This window comes from Haliotis asinina, chromosome 9, assembly GCF_037392515.1.
Source record: "Haliotis asinina isolate JCU_RB_2024 chromosome 9, JCU_Hal_asi_v2, whole genome shotgun sequence".
Taxonomy (NCBI): domain Eukaryota; kingdom Metazoa; phylum Mollusca; class Gastropoda; order Lepetellida; family Haliotidae; genus Haliotis; species Haliotis asinina.
This window is the reverse complement of record NC_090288.1, coordinates 45029398-45050456: the sequence shown is the minus strand read 5'-3', so window position 1 is coordinate 45050456 and position 21059 is coordinate 45029398. Positions and strand designations below refer to the sequence as shown.

The window sequence follows — 21059 nt, the reverse complement described above, 5'->3', positions numbered from 1 at the left end:
TTCTACGCAGTTGGGATACAATGGCATGTGTCAGCCAAGTCAACGAGCATGACCATCTGATCCCGTTAGTCGCCTCTTACGTCAAGCATATGTTGAAGATCAATCCTAACCCGAATCTTCATGGGTTTTCTGTCGAATAAATTGATTAAAGTAATTACCATACCGCTAACACCAGTAGTCGCAATTGACGTAAAATGATGTTATCAGTGCGGTTGGTGAATATATGACATGTTCCCCTAATGTATGACATGTGAATATATGACATGTTCCCCTAATGTATGACATGTGAATATATGACATGTTCCCCTAATGCATGACATGTGAATATATGACATGTTCCCCTAATGTATGACATGTGAATATAAGACATGTTCCCCTAATGAATCGGAGACTTGAGTATATATTTGGCGTCTGCTGCTCGAAATGGCCACGTTGTTGCATGGCTAACCAGCGCACATGTATAACAACGCAACCGTATTTTCACGTTGACCCGTTTCTTACGAGATTTTACGAACGTTTCCATTTACTTCCTCACAAGTCCAGTGACAATGTGAGAATACACCATTAAGCACACGCACATGCGTGGACCTGGTCTATTGGCTGTACGCATTCCAGCATGAGAACACTGTACATATGTACAGCAGAATTTTGCTGACAAAGCAAACAAGTTGGTAAGTTGTACGTTTCCTATTTACTCACCAACGTTGTGAATGGGAGCAATTTCTTTAACTATGATTCTTTTGTATTCCATCTGTGTTCGGTTGACTAACTTAACTGTTAGTTAAAGAACACTTTTCGATGAACCATGATCTGTTTCACTCTCTGACTTTGTATTTGTTTTTATTTTTATTTTTAAAAAAAAAACACACAAAAGGCTGCTCGTAGTTTTTCTGTCTCCTGAATTTCTAATCTGACGTGATAATAACGTCCTGTCAGCTTTTAACGCAGCAGTCGTGATATATGCCTTAGTTTATATGTATTCGATTGTTTACAGGCAATGTACCATGTAGCCTGGATATTGCTGAATGCGGCAAACAAACAAACGAAAAGCTGGTTTGCTGGTTGAGAGTTGAATGGCAGCGAGATTTGAGGAAGTACACGAAAGTAGGCCTCTGTCGTACCAGTATGTAAAGAAATTACTTGGACTAAATAAAATGATATGCTAACTGACATCGAGACTCACATTTATCTCGTTTTCTACGTGGATATTTTTTCATCAGGTATGTCTATTCTCTCAAATAAGAACCATCGACATCGACGAATGATAATTACGTGAATGATAAATATGGAGTTATTCAGCTTGTGTTGAATACTAGCCCCAGGACATGAATTTCATAACCCAATCGGAAAAGCGCGAGATGCACGTGCTAAAGGCTCAGAAGCGTATTTCACGTGCATCACGAAGAGGCGACTCACACAGTGTTCTCACGTTTAAACATAGTTCTTGAATATCTATTAAAATACGGTTATCAAATCAATATTGTTTAGATATGTTTTGTGGTAATATTTCTGAATGTTGGCCATGCTATATATCAGTCAGGTAACTCGGACCAAAGTATCCAGTCGTATTAATGGCTGTTTAAAACCGGAACCCGCACAGTGCTTCCGACTCCAATGAGACTGCAACAATTCCACACTGATTCTAACTTTTGCGACACCCATTGCTGATGGCAGTCCGAAAGTGAAGAAAACGCTGCAAGTGCTTTGTGAAACGCTCGTGCTTGGGAAAGCGAAATTGTGACTGCCTTGTGTTCAGCACTTAGTGGGTCTTTGTTCGTGCTGCCCAAATGTCGTCCATTTCCGAGCAAGTCAGTCGAGACGTATCGCTCGCGTAGCGTGAATGTTGAGTGTCTTGATGTACTGGACACCAGGACGGGGCTCCAGCAGTCATAGTCAATGGTCTTGTAGTTTTGTCACCGCTATTGGTATTTACGTTTGTGAACAAGGTAAGTGTGTGTTTCTTTGCAACGTATTTCTTAGAAACAATAAGAAAGGGACATTCTATTCATCTTACATTATTTCGAAAGGATAAGGACCTGATAAATAAATTAAGCCGTAATTTGAGCGGCTTAATCATATCATACCACCCGAATATGCATTCCTCGTATGATAAGGACGAGTTTTAACATGTTTAGGAAAGAGTTCCACCCGTAACCCACTCTTTTTACATAGAATATTCCCACCTTCCTCGGTGAAATATTGTCATAGTGTCTACGTCAGGACAGACATGTCCAAACATTTCTAAAGACCCAAAACTATGTAGCCAGGCCAGATATTTAGTTACTATGATTCAATCTGTATTCTTAATCTTTATTACTACCGCAAAGTACATGTACATTGTTTTGTTAGCTACCCTGTTCCTCATTGTCACTCCCCTTGATTACCATATATGACATTTATGGCCTTTATTGTTACATATTCCACAAACAAAGTTAAAACGGGGACATGGTTTTGGAGGACGACATCTCTCAGTCTTGCCACATTTATAGCATCGTTCATGTTCATGTTCATGTTCATGTCTTGTCCCTCCGTTGAAGCCATGGTGTTTCTTGGACATGAAGTTTTTCCCCTTTGATCCATTGAGGTGGGGCTTTTTGTGGTGATGCTGTATGTTGGTTGATTGCTGTCGATGGCCTTGGCGATTGTATGTTGACCCAGAGATTGTATGCAGGGCGCAAGCCCTTGGTGACATAGGACACGAGGATATCCTTCTGGATGCTGACTCCTACAATGCGTTTTTGTACCCTGTCGAGGTGTTGATCCACTGTCTCCAATTTTCCTTGGTGTACATCCAGGATAGAAGTGTCAAACTATTTTGATGGGGAAAACCTGTTGTCCAGCAACGACAGAAAGTTGTCGAGAGAGGTTTCCTCAAAGTCGTCTGAGAGTGATTAAAAAAACACCTTTGCCTCGCCATCCTAATGTGAATGGAGAAGTAGTTTTGGGCTGAGCTCATCCAGTTTTGGGGCTTTAATTGAAGCTTTTAGTCTCTGCACCCATACTTAAAACTTTCTCCAGAGACAACAGAGAACTTTGCCAGATGTGTTGGGAGATTTGGCAGTTTGTGTGTTAAGTTGACTGGCTCACTTGGAGTAACCTGAATGTCCGGAGATTCACTGAACCGGTAGTCCGTCGGCCGTAGGGAAACACTGTTTCCGTGGCTCCTCTGTTCTGGCCACGCATTTGAAGGTTGGGATGTGTTTTTCTCCACTAGCTGAGAACGTGCTGTCTCCAGTAATTTTCGCCTTAAAATAAAATAGGTGAATTAAGGATAATGACATCAGAGTTGCTAGCGTTCCAAGGTTTATTCAAATGCAGAGTGACTTTTCAATAAACATTTCAATTCAATTCCATATATGAAAATATCGAAATAATCATACAGTATTACAATTGGCTTTGTCTGTTACAGTATAAAAGTTACGTCGTTCGTAGCGCTGCGAAAGCTTTGCGAAACTGGGTGCTAGGGTTCTGTATATTCTCCACACGAGTACAACGCATGGAACCATGTGATATTGCTGAAATGTTGCTAAAAGCGGTGTAAAACTAAGTCACTCACTCATTCCACGTACGGACTTTTCTTTAGGACAGTGGTTCTTTCTGCTGGTTGTTCTGTCGGATTCTCTATACGTGCGATGAAAAAGTGGTTTAACGTTTTCAACACAACGCTTGAGTATCTCTTGCTTGTCGTGTATTATGTCGAAGCCCGACTGCCAAGGATAGTAACCTTGGAGACAATATTTCAAAATCTTTTAATATTTTAATGTGCCCTAGGATCGAACCTTAGACCTTCCGCTTGCGGCGGCAAACGCTATCTACTAGACAGGTGTTTTTTTCAAAAATATTCAAATGTTTTGTGTTATTTTTCATTTCATCAGCACGAATTCTACCATTGACACCTGCCGCCTTCCCTATATAGTTAGCTGAAGACGTAAATAATGCTGGAAGTGGTCTAAAACAAACCCCACTCACTTTATTTCCCTATACTTACACGGATTAATATTGTTATCATTATTTTCACCATTCCAGGTAGTTTCGTAACACCACTGATTTCATGATGGCGTCCCCTGCCCCCTCCGATTGTGGGACCTTCACAACCTCCAGCTCCTCCGACTACGAGATGGACTCTGCCAACCACGGAACACGTTGTGACCTCTGCAGTAGTTCAGTCTTCTTGCCCAGAATGGTCAGCTGCCACCATACTCTCTGCCAGCCATGCATGGAGCGGGCACTACACGAGACAGGTGCTGCCCATTGTCCACTCTGTCCACTGGACATTTACCTCGGCGGCCACGACGTCTCGGAGCTCAACCAACGAACGAGAAGAGACGTCTTCAGCGACTGGTTTGGAGAATCCGACGTCGTCCAGTGCACCGCATGTAAAGTCAAGGATGCGACCGCTTCTGCCATTTGTTTTGACTGTGGACACTTCCTGTGCGGAAACTGTGTCATGGCTCATCGGTTTATGAACCGCTTTAAGGGACATCGTGTTATGAGCCTTGAACATCTACAATTAAACACAGACAAGGGTCCCATGCCAGACAAGCCGGACATATGTCCCCAACACTCAAACAAAGTACTGGATCATTTCTGCACCACCTGCTCAAAACCAGTGTGTAGTGATTGTATATTAGAACACAATGAAGGTCACGTGTGTAAGCCTCTCACTGATGTAGCAGACGACCACATAGACTCTTTGCGCCATCTACTTGCAAATGCGAAACACAAGATTGACCATTTACGAGCCTTAACCAAACGAGCTGCCCATAACTCATCGGCGCTTCTTTCCCAGCATAGGGCTTCCTCTTCCGGCATCAACGATACCTTCTCCTTCTTCAGCTCTATGTTGGACAGACGCAGAACTGAAGCTATGATAGAACTTCATGAGACCTTCAACTCGAAGCAAGTGGCAATCAGCACTCTAGCCCAGCAGATTCAGAACACAACCCACACTCTGAATCAAGGCGTGCAGTACATTGACAAGGTCCTCCAACACAGCTCTGTCACAGCAACTCTGCTGATAAAGAAACACTTGGAAGAACACTTCCAGAACCTCTTCAGCTACCTGCCAAGTCTTCAGAACGGTCAACTCTCTGAGATAAACTTTGTCTCTGATTACCAGACAATTCAAGCAGAACTCAGAGCCAACTTTGGCTTCGTTCGACATGGCTGTGAAATGCTGCAGATGACTACACAGAAATTTCAATCTGCCGGACGTGTTAATAATATTTATTAATTGTTTCAAGGGCTAGTGTACCAGTTTAACTGTATATAATGTCAAGGCCTTTTACACACGAGCACGATATGTCACTACTGATATTTTACAATTGTTTTATGTTCATTTGATTCTGTCGTCAGAGATGATTTCCAAAAATATAAATGTAGATATATGCTAAACGCAAACTTTAAAGATAGTGACAGTTTGGGGGTTGTTATTACGAAGTTGTGAGATCAGCTGCTTTCATGACAAAAATATTCCCTAAACATCAGCGTTCCCTAACGTTTCTTCAGCATATAGAGTTTGTAATATACTCATCCAAATAGGTTTCAGGATCACTACGATATTCACTATTTAAGTAGTATATGGATCGTAATAGGAACTGTTAAATACTGTAATATTGAAAATTTGGGTGGTCCTTTTGTGACCCGTGAAGGTCCTGGGGTAGAAAAGGCCTTCAGCAACCCATGCTTGCCACAAAAGGCGACTAACGCGATCGAGTGGTCAGACTCCCTGACTTGGTAGACGCATGTCATCGGTTCACTATTGCGCAGATCGATGCTCATGTTGTTGATCACTGGATTATCTGGTCCAGACTCGATTATTTACAGACTGCCGCCATATAGCTGGAATATTGCTGAGTGCGGCGTAAAACCAAACTCACTCAGTCACTAACCTTTTTTGTTGAGTGTTGGTTTGTCCACGGGTTATGACCTTTGACATTTGTGATGACAGTGGTTTTTGTTCAACATGTGTCACTTCAGTTATTTCTTTGTTTATTTGTTTACTTTTCTTGTTGACAATTGTGCTATTAAGGATTCATCTTGTTTATATTATCGCCCACACTATTTTCTGTCACACTGTAAGGCTATTCTGTGCATGCATGCGAGATGCACAACTGTCGTGGAGACGATCATATGTTTTAATATGACTAGTGTTTTACCATTTTGTTAACACCAGTTAGAACAAACGTGAAATGTTTTAAATGACTTTGAATTTTACCTATTATATCATGTAAACATTGTTTCTAAAATTGCTGAGACTTCATCTTGAACATGAATAAATTTACCATTATACAGCTAGATGTTCCTCGATGTTGGTGTGAGTGAGTTTGGCTTCACATCGCTTTTAGCAATATCACCACGTGGGGGACACCAAAAATGGGCTTCACACATTGTACTCGTGTGGAGAATAGAAGCCTGGTCTTCGGCGTGGCCAGCCATAGCTTTAACCACGAGGCTACCCCTCCCTCCCTCCTTGATGTTGGAGTCTAGGGGGCGCGTTGAAAAATTAGACCCGTATTGTTTTCAACAACCGTGCTTGTAAAAGGCGACTAACGGATCGGGTGGGCAGACTCACAAACTTGGTTCACACATCACCGTATCTCAACTGAGTAGACTGATGCTCGTGCTGTTGATCTCTGGACTGTCTGGTCTAGACTCGATTATTTACAGACTGTCGCCATACAGCTGGAATATTACTGAGTGCGGCGTTAAACAACAAACAGAACAAACCTATCCAAGATGTACGTTTTATTTACATATTAATGGATTTTATAACCACCGAACTCCAAAATGTTATGGCTAGTCTGTATTTAAAGGAGTTGTCACAAGACTCTTCCAGTGACTGACATCAAGAGCATCAATATCATCAACTGGGATTCAATAACATGCATTAGCAATGTCGGCCAGATTGCACACCATCCCGTTTGTCGCCTCTGACGACAAGCTAGGTAGCTGAATACCAATTTTAGCCCGGACCTTCACGGATTTTCATATGAAGTAGTGCAAAGGTTGAAATAAAGTTTGGTCTTTCGTAGGATCACGGTTTTATTATAACAGCCTGGAAGAGATGTGAATTTCAACCACTGATTGTCTCGTATGAGCTACAGTGATCGGTTAATTCTGGTCGGTTTGGCGAGCACTTTTCTGCAGCAACAAGACGTTTCATCTCTGAATTTACGCCTGGGTTGGAACTTAATTTCGAAAGGCGACGTCCCGGCTGGGTGTGTTGTTGAAATTTCCGTTTACAATGATATGTTTCTCATGAAGTGATGCTAACTTGGGAGGACTGTGGTGGATGTTGTACTTCCTCAACCGACTGGGTACCAACTGGTTTGAATTTGTGGAATGCTCAAGTTGTTTGTGTGATAGTTTGGAACAGATTTCACAAATGCCCCAACCGAATGCGGTTATGACTGCTTGACTTGCCATGTGTAGACGACCATATTGTGGAAACACTGTTCGTTACTACGAATAACGAGATCGGGTGGTCAGGCCCGCTGACTTGGTTGTCTCATCGTATTTTAATCTGCGTTTGGATTGTCTGGTCCAGACTCGGATATTTACAGATCGCCACCATATAGCTTGAATATTGATGAATGCGTCCTAAAACTAAACTCACTCACTAGTGTTGCTACAGATAACGTCTCCGAACAGATAAGTGTTTTCCTAGCAACCTCAAAATAAATCACTTTTGTTATTTAATTACATGCACTGTACAAGCGTTTATCAGGCGTATATGGTCAGGCAACACTATCATATGTGTACTTAATTAATATTTAACGTTCACCAACCAACCAACCAACCAGCCAAGCATTTGGATCGTCTTACTCAACCCTATCTTTACTGTTGATCAAGCCTCCATACTAACCGGGGTGGTACTATCCTGGATTGAGTACGTGAGTTGGTTTTATCAATGTTCCTGCAATCACCACGACTCACACCAGAATGAGTGAGTTTAGTTTTACGCCGCACTCAGCAATATTCCAGCTATATGGCGGCAGTCTGTAAATAATCGAGTCTGGACCAGACAATCCAGTGATCAACAACATGAGCATCTATCTGCGCAATTGGGAACAGATGACTTGTGTCAACCAAGTCAGCGAGACTGACCACTCGATCCCGTTAGTCGCCTCTTACGACAAGCATAGTTGCCTTTTGTAGCAAGCATGGGTTGCTGAAGGCCTATTCTACCCCGGGAGCTTCACGGGTGACTCACACCAGAAATGGGCTTCACACATTGTATCCATGAGGGGAATCAAACCCAGGTCTTCACCTCCAGGAACGGACACTTTAACCAATAGGCCAGCCACCACTCCTAAACTGTCATGTGATGTAAAGTGTTTGTGGGGAAGTAGTTAGTGATAGTTAGGCTACCCCATCACTATGATTCCATGAGCTAATTAAAAAAGAAGAGTGATATGTGTGTATACTATTTATTGAGCAGTATACTGTTAGTCTGAACACCATTTCAGGTTGTTGAGAGCTGACAAATTTCGAACTCATTCACTTCCACACCTGATAATGTAATCGAAGTCTTAGACAGCTGTTTAGGTATTCGAACAATGAATCTATACACTACATGACTCTGATGATCATATTTCAATTACTTTGAGCAGTAATCAATATCCTACTGAAAAATATGTAATAGAATAATGACTACATGCGTATTTCCTCTTCAAGTGCTAGCTAAGGCTAAATAAAAAAAGTGAAATGTTTCTCGGACATTGGCACGTCACTTTTTTTCGTGCATATAATAAGTTTTTATAGCCATTTAAAAAAAATGATTTTGACTTTGCCGCGTCCAAATCAAATCATCCATTTGTCCACTATAGGAACTGTGTCTGTAAGAACGAGTGTGACTAAATCTACAACTTCCCAAGCTGTATTTCTGAGAGAAAAAAATATAAATGTGTTCCTCCCTCTTCACTTTTTTCTACCAAATATTAAAAAACAAAGTCCTACAGCCCTCGTCATTTTTTAAAAAAAACTGCCCGAGAAACATTTAATTATTTCATGCAGCCTAAGTTCTCTGGTGGTTCATTATGTTAATAGGCAGTGAAACAGACAGAGCACTTTGGATTTCTGTAGATATCACTATCATTTACGACATTACTACATACAGAACTGAGTAAATATAGCCCTCATTACCAAAAAACAAGGCCTCATCCTTTTCTAAGTTGTGAAAAAAATGCCCCCAAAACAGCCTAAACACTAGAGGAAGGAACACTAAACATGTGAACACTCTCCTTCATTTGAAACAAAAAACATGTGAACACTCTCCTTCATTTGAAACAAAATAATAGCCTGCAGTGTCTGAACTATTTGTAACCAGCCCTCTGAATATAATGGAATAAATATTGGCAATATAATGCCATACCAACAGTATTCATGGTAACAATGAAGAAATACTAATTTCCACATCACTCTACTACATCCTTAATACACTAACTCGTACACCTCATACACATGCAGACTTCCTGTCACACAGCACATTCCATCACCTGTCAGTCAGGTTACTAATCACATTAGAATCACATGTCAATCAAAAGAAGCTGACCAATGGCAGACCCAGAATATGTGTAAGTAAACGTTTTTGTTTGGTATCTGTATAAACAGTAGACGTTTTGACACTGCATTTCACTCATTTTCATGATAATGAACACTTGGTCAACAAAATAATAATTTAACATTTTGGCTCAGGCTGAACTATATCATTAAATCTTTATGGCATTGTGTGAAATATAATTTTTGTGAATTGTCAAAATTTTGGATCTGGTTACATTGTCAAAGTTATTTAAAAAAAATAGAAATATATATTTCTATTCTGGAATAATGCATGAATACTGGTGTTGGGAGCTGGCTGATATCTCACAAGTGATGATCGCTTCATTACCAATCACCCCAAAAATTGGTTCGTTATTTTTCATATTTTCTTCTTCAGGCTGTTATTGCAGATATGTAAAACATGTTGCAGTTTGTTACTTTTAAAGTGATGACTAATATATCACAAATTTAAAATCAATATTCAGTCATGACTTTTCAGTTTGTGAAGTGACATTTCTAAGAATTAAACTCGTTTTCAGGAGCTGCAAACTTCAAAGATATGGTCCATCATCAACTGTTTCAAACACTAAAACAGTAGTTCCAAAATCATTTGTGTTCAATTATGAGAAAATGTGAGTGATTGCTTGGTTGTTTGGTCACTGCGACCAATCTTCAGTTATTGAAATCAATCGGAACACCACTAATGAACATAAAGGGAACTTTGAACTAAATGAAGAAAAAAAATGTGATATGAATTTTGCACTGTTTCATCACTGCCATCAAACAACTATCATACCTGATCACAAGTATTCTGAATGACTGTACACATCCTCCCACCTGCCTTCAACCTCTAGAAAATAATCAACTCTTCCATTCTGGGACTGTCCTTGACCTTGACACACAATCTGACTAGCAGCTGTTGCCAAGGTCATATCTATCCAGGTCGGTATGGGTATAATCTAAGTCATTTAAATCACATCATTCATAAACAATTTGCAGATAAATCACGTTCACAAATGAGCCCTGAGTGATCATGTGATCATCTGATGCTGGCTACAGCCTTTTTGGCTGCATCGTCAAGGTCGTTGGCTGCCGTAATGGGGAGATTACTCTCACGGAGAATCTTCTTGGCCTCTTCAACATTGGTGCCTGGTGAAAAAGGAAAATCAATAATCAAAATGTTTGAAGAGAGTAAGATGACAGACTTCAGCATCACAAGTCATGTGTTGCACCTTCCTTGTCAAAATTTTGTCACATCTGGTGATAGAAGAAAATGGAATTCCATCTGTGGAAGGCCAGACCAATTCTATTTCTTGTTTTATGGATTTTTGTCCTCTGAAAACCCTAAAGGTAGGTGGGAAAAAAAAAATAAAAATAAAATTTCCAATCAAAGTAATATTGCTTCTAAATACTCAAAGTATTTTACTTTGGGCAATTAATGAAGTGAGTATGGGTCAAAAAGCAACTTTAAAAATATTTTCTTGTGAGTTTACATTTTTAGCCAATAAAAACAATAGGATTGTATTTTTCGAGCAGCCGTAAAACAAGAAATAAAACCGGTCAGGCCTAAGCTTAAAATCTACAACCTAGTTTAAAATGTCACTTCTTGAAACGCAATGTTCCCATGACATCTGACCTAGGAAAATAAATTATGTTGAGTAATACAGTTTGTGATAGCTCAGTGGCAAGTTGTATTTTTAGGTAATTAGGTGTAGGCTGTAGCTTGTCTCACTGTCAGTGAGTGACTTGGTTGGAATTGCAGCAGTATCATGACTGTGGACACCAGAAATCTGCTTCATACTTTCTACTCTAGAGTGGAATCGAACCTGAGTCTCCAGCATTATGAGCGAATAGTGGTTGGTTTACATGAATATGAAGGGCAGAGTCATATGATCTAGTCGAGCGAGTGAGTGAGTGAATGAGCTTAGTTTTACGCCAAACGATCCACTGATCAACAGTATGTGCATCGATCTGCACAACTGGGACCTGATGACATGAGTCAACCAAGTTAACAAGCCTGACCACCTGATCCCATTACTTGCCTTTGAGGCAAGCACAGGTTGCTGAGGGCGTGTTCTACCCTGCATCTGTACAGGTATCAAACACCAAGAGTGAATGCATGAAGTTTGATGCAGCATTTAGCCATATCCCATCGAGGGACAAAAGAATCAATTCCAGGCAGCGTTCAAAATAATCGTCAGCCCGGAGCCCCAGCAATGGCTGTTATTGTATCGGGCCAGCAGCTCCCAATATATGCAGGCCCTTGTGGCCATTAGTAAATTAGCTATCTATTTTTTCAACTGGAATCTTTCCTTATTAAAGTTTGGGAATCATCCCTGTTCCTTCATGTTTAAAAACAGCAGGCCCTGATTGCTAACTGCAAACACTGAATCCAGGTGCTCAGAGTGACAATCATCCTTGACAATCTCCAGAGTAAGTGTTCAGAAAAATTTCCACTAAATCCTGGTGGCTTGGCCCGATAATTCTATTACCTCCCTTTACTGGCTCCACATTCTCACAATATCCAGTCAGCTAAGCCACTGTCACAACTAGTGTCAACACAGATAGCGATCGCAGCTGTGAAAGTTTGTTTGCTGTGCAGATTTGGGGGCAATCATTCAGACAAATTGACAGGTCCAAAACTTTAAGAAAGCACATGCAAGAACACCTTCTGCCTTTTTCAGAGTACCTCTGCATCACGTGTTTTGCCAAGTTTAATTGCTTAGATAATTTAAGAAATGGAAGTGAGTATAGTGGGTATCCAGGGTATAGTGGAGATTCATAGGAACAAACGCTGGAGATTATCAATGATGGGTGACAATCGAATGCTTTTCATGATCAAGGCATTAATTTTGTATGCTGTAACCACTCAAGCTACCAAAATGAACAATGATCTACTAACCTTCCAGTCTGACAATGAGAGGTAGAGAGAGGTTGATGGTGCGGCAGGCGTTGGTGATGCCGTTAGCTATAGTGGCACAGTTGACAATGCCCCCGAAGATGTTGACGAGGATAGCTTTCACCTGTGTGTCTGCTGTGAGGAGCTGGAAGGCCGACTTCACCTGGTCCTCAGTCACTCCTCCCCCCACGTCCAGGAAGTTGGCGGGGTTGCCGCCATGGAGCTTGATGATATCCATAGTTGCCATTGCCAGGCCAGCACCATTGACTGAAACAATAATAAATATTTATCACAAACCATTGGGATCACATAAATGGCACACTATTAACGATGTTCACTTCCGCTACAATGCTGACCTATTTCAAACTGCATTTCATTCTGATGGATGGACCTCTTGAATGCTTTTTGTCAATAATACTGCATATCATTTTCTCATTGCCATGCGCTATACATGTACATGTGTTATTTCAGACGAAGTACTAAAGCATCCACATTTACAGTTAATACTACATTTGCAGTTAATACTTGTGTGAATACCACATTTCAGACACATAATATAAGCACACCTCACTGAGATAAGGTGAGGTGAGGTGAGGTGAGGTGAGGTGAGGTGAGGTGAGGTGAGGTGAGGTGAGGTTTAATACAGTACATAAGATTATTTCATTTAAATGACAGCATGCATGCATGTGTGTATGTATGACTGTTTACACTATCCCAGTTTTAAGCTGTTTTTATAGTGCTAAGTCGCTGTGATACCATGCCACAGTTAAACATGAATACCCCACTCAGACACACATTATGCTGACTCTGAGCCGTCCAGACCTTTTTGCACCCATTAATGCCCATCATCAGACAGGGACCAACAAGTACCACAATTTAATGGTATGATGTGGCCAGGGATCGAACCCACAACTTCTGTGCGGACTCTCTAACGACATCTCGCAGACTTAGGTATTAAATTTTCAAGACTGTGTAAGTCCCCACAAAACTACAAACTCTAGCTTTGTTGGGAGTAACAAGTATTATTAATAAGTACCTAGACATGCTATGTTGCCATCCATGCCGATATAGTTGAGGTTGGCTTTAGCGGCTTCAACCTCTCGGGGGTCGTTCTCGGACATGTCGTCCAGCGCAAACACATCCTTCTGCCGGAAAGCTGCATTGTCGTCGAAATTTATCTTGGCATCAAAACATACAACTGTAGTGCAAAACAAGAATATTGTTTCAGTGATGTGGTAAAAACACAGGTTTATAGATCATGAATGCAGGCAATCATTCAGAACATATGAGAGTATATGTCATGTACTTTGCGAATGTTCATCCCTTAATGTTTCTTACCAGGGAATAATATTTTGTTTGTTCTTTGATATTGCAGCTAGATGGCTGTAAACAATCAAGTCTGGACCAGACGAGCCAGTGATCAGTTGCATGTGTATTGACCTATGAGTGTCGACCAAGTCAATGAGTCTGATCACCCCATCCTGATAGTACCATATATGACAAGCATTGGTTGCTGAGGATCAATTTTAACCCACATCTTCACTTCCAATACGTGTTGTTTGATTATCCAACAATTCTACCACATTTGAAAACAAATATGTGACTGGTTTGTGAGAGATTGATTTCATCTACGTCTACATCTGATAGAACCTAGCAGACTAATGCTACATCATCTACAAACACCAGCTACACTTTTCTTACCTCGGCCATCAGGGGTTTCCCCAAATGGGTTGATTTCCACCTGTGTGGCATCCACCTTCACAAACAGGTCATAGAGACGCTCTATCTGCTTGGCAGCCTGAAAGAAAACTTGTTGCTCTAATCAAACTATTTAAAATACTCTGGTGCTCCCATCCTCGATATCCCTAGCCCAGGGTATACGTTCCAATAAGTCTCCACTATACCCTGGATGCATCTACAGGTGGGCCCGTTAACTTTATTACCTCCCTTGGCTGGCTTTTCACCCAATTAGGTGTCAAGTTAAGCGAACCAATTACAACTCACTTTCACTTCTTAAATTATCTAACCGATTAAACTTGGCAACACAAACCATGCACAGGTTCTCTAAATGAAGTAGAAGGAGTTCTTGCATATATATATTTTTATAGTTTCGGACCGACCTATCAATTTGTCTTTATGATTTCACACTGTTAACAACCCTTCGCAGCTGCAACCACTTTCTTTGTTGACACTGGCAAGCTCAGTTGTAACAGTGGCTTAGCTGATTGGCTTCTGTGAGAATGCTGAGCCAACCAAGGGAGGTAACAAAAATATCGGTCCAACCCGTCGATGCATCTAGGGTACAGTGGAGATACATCAGAACATATAGGCTGGAGATATCGAGGATGAGTGCTTTCCAAAAAGATCAGATATTAGTGCTCATAAATTCATGGATGATCCGGCCAACATTTCCAAAATTATTCACATATACAGAAACTACTGTGGCCACCTACCTCTCTCTGCTTGGTGCCAGTGAAGCCAAGATTGAGGGCCATCTTCATAGACTGACCATCTACCAACCCAGTAGTGATGTCAATAGGATCCTACAAACCAGTGATACAAGTATATTAACTAATATATGACATACTAATTTATTAATCTTTAAGTGAAACATCAAAAGCAATGAATTCTCCATCATTTAGTTTCAAATGATTCCCTGATAAACTGCAGTCACACTTAGCGAGTGAGTTCAGTATTATGCCACTTTTATGTGGGGTAAACCAGAAATGGGCTTCAAACATTGTACCCATGTGGGGAATTGAACTCATGTCTTTGGTGTGATGAGCGAACATTTTAACCATTAGGCTATCCCACCACCCCCAATCACTTAGAATTGAGAGGAAGCTTTTCTGTTGAAAGAACACTGGTAGCTTTAACTAATCAAAATGGTATTTCTTTTTCGGCTTTGTAATGAATCTTCAGAAACATAATTTACAGATAAAATCATTCTTTGAACTGGGTAACAAACAGCTGAAACTTTTGCCATAACTAACTATCTGTATTGCTTGAGGGAACTAGCTTTTAGCCCTATTCCTGCAATGTCACAGTCGGGGACAGCAGAAATGGGCTTCAGATATGGTACCCATGAGGGGAATCGAACCAAGGTCTTCGGTGTGACAAGCAAACGCTTTAACCACTAGGCTACTCCACACCCCAACAGTACTTATAAGCATGTTCATTATATATTTAGTCAACTGTCGTCCACAATATAACAAAGGATGTTCAAGAGCTGGAATATACTCACTGTGAAGATGGCGTCTGGGTCTTTCTCTGCGACTTCTTCAATGTCCATTCCACCCTGCGGACTGCCCACCATCACTGGCCCATCATACTTCCTGTCCATCAAGATGGCGAAGTAGGTTTCTCGCTGAATGTCCAGGGCCTCGGCTACCATCACGGTGTTGACCTTCACTCCTGCTTTTGGTGTCTGCTTCGTGACAAGACTCTGGCCAATCATACTTTGGACTAGACCCGACACTTGACTAGCACTAAACATGATACCAATCGATGATTAAAGCATACTGTATAAAAACAAAGTAACTTATGTCTGTGGTTTCAGTTTGCATGAAAAATTCATCTCTTTCACAATTTGATTATGAGAACATAACTATATTAGCTTGAGGTGAGCATTGTCAAAAGCAGCTAAAACCTCATTTCATCATGGTTTAGTTTCATGCTGCTGGAATATGGTTAAACATATTCCAGCAATATCATGGAGGAGGACACCAGAAACAGGCTTCACACTCTGTACCCATGTGGGGTATCAAACCAAGACTTTCAACATGACAAGCAAACACCGTAACTACTGGTAATTTTAGTGTCTCCTAATGTAGGAAAGAGTATAGTTATAAGACAATGTCAGCAATATTCCATCAATAAGACATAAGAGAAAACATCATGGGAAGGAACATCAGCAACAGGGAAGGACATAATTCTTGAATTGCTAATGTACCCCGGTACAGTGGCACTTGTGAAATCACTTGCCCTGATAATTTTTTCACTATACCAGCCAAGTCTTTTGTTGATTATTTAAATAAACAACATAATTAACAATGGAAAGTCAACTGGACACTGGTACAGCGTGATATACAAATCAGCTTGCCCGAGAGAAAAAAACACTAGACTGGGACGTCAGGCAATGTGTTATTTCCACCCCTGATTGAGCATGAACCCTCAGAAACCAAGTACAAGCAACCCTGGCTAACATATGAATTGAAGACAGGAATAACATAATCATAAAATTCTGTTACATAAACATATCCTGTATTTCAAGGAATCACATTTCTGTAAATATATTCCACGACAGCATTAAAATACAAAGAAAAGCTTACTCTTTTGTGAGGTGCACTCCTCCTTTGAAGCCACTTTTGAAAACACCTTTCCCCCGACCTCCGGCCAGGATCTGTGCCTTGATTACATACTCAGGCACACCTACAAACCAATCAACTGTACATTTTTGAACTGTAAAGGAAATTATATCAATCTTTTATGGGTTTCCAATTACAGATTGAAATGTTATAAACTGATATAGTTTTAGTGGCCTGTTGTTTAACGCTGCTGTCAGCAACAATTCTCGCTGTATGGCGGCTGTTTGTAAACAACCATTTCTGGAACAGACAATCCTATGTTCAAAAGCATGAGCATCAATCTATGCAAGATATGATGATGTGTGAACCAACTAAAGCAAGCCTGACCACCCGATCCCGTTTGTCGCCTCTTAAAAAAACAGGGTTGCAGAAGACCTGGATTTTGATCTTGTTTTAACATCGGCCAAAACACTGTCTATCTTTGGTTTTGAATTTTCCAGGCCAATAAATCAGAACAATCTCAAATTATCAACCAAAGATACATATTTATACACAGTGAAGAAGCCTTTTGATTTTGTTCCAGTTACGGTTACATTAAGTTAGAAATATTCAAGTAGTATTTTCTTTGGCAACATCAAAACAGGTCTTGTCTGAAGAAGTCAAAACCTTTCAGTTAGTCATAAGCATTGTCATTTTATTTTACCTACTCAAACATAACATGTTATAACACTTAGGTAGAAAGTGTTATAAAGCATACACATAACTTGTTATAATACCAACACATATTAAAACACATACACAAAACATGAGAGACCTAAGCAAATCAACCACCAAAACATAACGTCATTACTACAGCACAACATGCATCTGTTAACTGAGATGGCTCAAGATTTTCACCGACCAGTGTCATACTTTTTAAAAGCGACTTGCCACAGGGCAAGTTACTTCAAGAGACTTGTCCTGACTAATTTTCCACTTGCCCTGGACTATTTAGCGAAGAGTGATAAATTTCAAAGAACAATGACACTAAATTACTAAATTAAATTATTGTGAAATGTAGTAGCTACATTATGAGCAGATATGAAATGAAATCCAAACTTATTTGCAGTTTAAAACCATAAGTGGAAATTATCTAGTAGTTCATGGACAAGTAAGATACCATTATTTGATTGCCCGAAATGAAAACTGACTTGTCCTGGGAGTCAGGTGATGGGATTTCTAAACCCCTGCCAACCCTTGTTGATGTGACAAAACACTCCAGTGAAAGCTTTTATCATGAAAAATCAAAGTGTAATTACGAAGTCTATCTGTGATTGACCCTGCATCTGATGCAGAATTGGCAACTTCAAACTTCTGCACAGCAATGTCATGATCGGCCATGAGGCGCTTGCTCTGGAACTCCTGGAGGTTCAGCCATCTTGCTGGCACACTCACAACTGGCAGCTGAAGATAAAAATCGAACGTGTCACCTCCTTCTGTAGCTGCCGAACAGAAGTGAATGTTCTGGTCGTCTTTTGCTACTCTGACATTTACAGGTTGCTAAAAGCGATAAACAGCCCTGTTATTCTTCTAATTCACTGACCTGAGCATACTAAATTGAGCAGGGCAAAACATTTGTCCTGAGGCACTGTTGTTCTCATGGATATGTAGTAAAGAGTTGAAAACATTAAAGAAGGCAAACACTAGACAAAGGCTGATGTCAGTATTATAGTCAAATATTTTCTGCATAAATACTACACTGTAAGTATTATAATAAGCATATAACACCACCATAAGAAGTACTACACGTGCCAGATTTCATCAGCCTGTGAATTTTGAGTGAGTTTAATTTTACGCCGCACTCAGCAATATTCCACCTATATGGCGGCGGTCTGTAAATAATCAAGTCTGGACCAGATAATCCAGTGATCAACAACATGAGCATGGATCTGCAACTGGGAACCGATGACATGTGTCAACCAAGTCAGCGAGCCTGACCACCCCTTTAATAGCCTCTTATGACAAGCATAGTCGCCTTTTATGGCAAGCATGGGTTGCTGAAGGCCTATTCTACCCTGCGACCTTCACAGGTCTGTAAATTTTGAAGAAGTGTTAGTCTGTAAATTTTAAAGACATTTAGAGAAATTTACAGAGCCAAATTTGCATTTTGAAAACTATCAAGAGCATAGTATGACAGATAGTAGATGAATAAACTCAAACAGCTGTTGCCTTCCACCACAAATTAAACTATTTTCACTGTATATACTGTACAAATATCTGCTAAGTAACTGAAACAGATTGTTTATCCAATAAGGCTTCAATTTCAGCCATATTGCATATTAGATTTGCATTACTTTAAATCATGTTTTCCCACTGTATGGAAGAATAATATACAGCTTTAGCTTAACTGCTCTACTGTTATCTGGGGAGATAAAGTTTACAATGTAAGGAATGCAATTTGATAGAGCTTCCTAGGGTGGCCTCAGCTGCATCAGGTATTTCTAAACAAACAGGCCAAACACTTTAGTCTGTTTTGACATCATACAAATAATATTGATACATATTTGCACAGTCTATCAATTTTGTGTAAACTGGGAGATGCGTTAAAAAAGGGCGAAATTATTGGCGGTGTAGTGTTACTTTCGGGACAGTGTGTATTTTTTTTTTTTTTTTTTTTTTGTATGTCTTATGGAGTAGATAGCTCACAGCTTTCTTGGTCAATATAAAACATGTCGTTTTATGAATAAAAGAATACCATCCAGTTTCATTTCTAATGGCACGAATGATTTCTTTTTTCAAAATAAGACGCAAATTAGAGTGGAGTATAAAGCCGGAAACTGGAAAGAAACTTTGAAAGGTTCCTTTTTCCTAGTGGCAAGCTACATGTGTTTCGTTTAGAGTTATTTCCCCTTAACAGGTGCTCTTCGACTCATGTCTTTCCGTGCTATAAACTAGAAATATGTCAGCTTGGAATATTTCTTAACATGACCCAATTAAGTGTTTATTGTGAGTTCTTTCTCTAAACACCGGTTGTAAATGCAAAAGTAAACCTGTTTCAGCGTTCGCAGACGTTCGGCCCTCAACACACGTCGCAACATCACTGCACAGTGTCCGGCTATTGGAAAAGAGACCGCATCACAACCGTGGAGGAAATATAGTCCGGGGGACATTTAATCTCAAACGCGAATTGTGTTCAGACAACATGTGGACAGCTTGTGTATATGTGTTGACCAGTGCCCAGAGCATATCATGTTATTGCTGCCATTGACCACCTGGGTTGAAAAAACAGGGAATATACAAAAAACAATGTTGCCCATATTAGATAATGGTATACTGCGGGATAACATAAGCAGCTGTGTTATCAAAACATGAAGATACGGGCGAAAGTAATGCATATCAATAGTATGGCATGACAAAGCTTCAGACAGGGAGTTACTCAGTCGAATTTAAATAAATATAGGTATATTAGTTTCCAATAAGCAACAATTAAATAATCACGGGTTTGTTCGATTGTTCTCACCTGAACCAGGGATATAATTTGTATATTCTCCCTACCTGAACTGTCAAGCTATTTTCTGTCCCAGTGTTCTCATCAACTAGCCTTCAATGTCCACGGAACTTGTCAATGAGTTAAGTTTAAAATCGCCTTTAGCACTATATTCCAGCAATATCACGGCGCGGGGCTCACCAGAAATGAGCTTCACATAATATACCCACGTGGGGAAACGAACCCGGGTCTTCAGCGTGACGAGTGAACGCTTTAACCGTTAGGCTCGATCCCCTCACCGCCCATGTACATTTCTTCTCAGACAGAACCGTTTGAAACTGTTACGTCTTGAGAGCGCGCGGAATAGCAGCTGGCCCACTAGCCAGTGGCTAGTCAAAATCAGTCGGGCTAGTAATTAAATGTCCACAGTTACCGGCTAGTGAATTTTCATGAGGTCATTTTCTAAATACATCTCCCTCTCCGACTCGTTCAGTTATAATACACATTTAAATCATGCAAGATTATAGCCTGATAAAAATGTTCGTCATATTAGCAGCATAATGATGACCTGACTTATAATTTACTTTAGCACTATCAAAATATTTTCTGAAATTCAGACATGTGTTTACTTATTTAGTTCTGATGGTATTTTACCCCTTTCAAGTTTGTAATCTTTTGCTTAGTCTCTGCAATGGACTAGTGAATTACTTTGTTGGCTAGTAACTTTCAGACATAGGTAGCCCGCCGGGCTAACAAAATTTGAGAAACTATTTCGTACACAGCTGTCTCTACCTAAAACTGGGTATGGGAATTCTGAAACAGAAATTACTTTCTGTGACAATAT

General features: G+C 40.3%; 2 protein-coding genes across 2 annotated transcripts; one reads left to right on the top strand and one right to left on the bottom strand.

Annotated features, from left to right (window-relative positions):
• Positions 1 to 1334: 1334 nt before the first annotated feature.
• On the top strand, positions 1335 to 7034 carry LOC137296748 (E3 ubiquitin-protein ligase TRIM45-like). The gene is made up of 2 exons (XM_067828590.1): positions 1335 to 1946; positions 4027 to 7034. Exon 2 carries the CDS (start codon positions 4052 to 4054, stop codon positions 5231 to 5233), a length of 1182 nt encoding a protein of 393 aa, XP_067684691.1. The 5' UTR covers positions 1335 to 1946; positions 4027 to 4051; the 3' UTR covers positions 5234 to 7034.
• A 1384-nt stretch (positions 7035 to 8418) lies between these two features.
• LOC137295979 (succinate--CoA ligase [GDP-forming] subunit beta, mitochondrial-like) lies at positions 8419 to 19882 on the bottom strand. Its single transcript, XM_067827596.1, has 9 exons — positions 19779 to 19882; positions 18048 to 18192; positions 16774 to 16873; positions 15687 to 15930; positions 14896 to 14985; positions 14144 to 14240; positions 13479 to 13640; positions 12446 to 12709; positions 8419 to 10692 (listed from the first exon to the last, which is right to left on the bottom strand). The coding sequence occupies exons 1-9, from the start codon at positions 19824 to 19826 to the stop codon at positions 10583 to 10585; spliced, it is 1260 nt and encodes a 419-aa protein (XP_067683697.1). The 5' UTR covers positions 19827 to 19882; the 3' UTR covers positions 8419 to 10582.
• Between the last annotated feature and the right edge of the window lie 1177 nt (positions 19883 to 21059).

Excerpts from the sequence above, each read along its gene's own strand:
- LOC137295979 (XM_067827596.1), bottom strand. The coding sequence starts at position 19,826 with ATGTTGCGACGTGTGTTGAGGGCCGAACGTCTGCGAACGCTGAAACAG. Across the intron at positions 18,193-19,778 it reads GTCTGCGAACGCTGAAACAG|CTGCCAGTTGTGAGTGTGCC; the intron begins GTTTACTTTTGC and ends TTTTATCTTCAG. Across the intron at positions 12,710-13,478 it reads TGGCAACATAGCATGTCTAG|TCAATGGTGCTGGCCTGGCA; the intron begins GTACTTATTAAT and ends TTATTGTTTCAG.
- LOC137296748 (XM_067828590.1), top strand. The coding sequence starts at position 4,052 with ATGATGGCGTCCCCTGCCCCCTCCGATTGTGGGACCTTCACAACCTCC.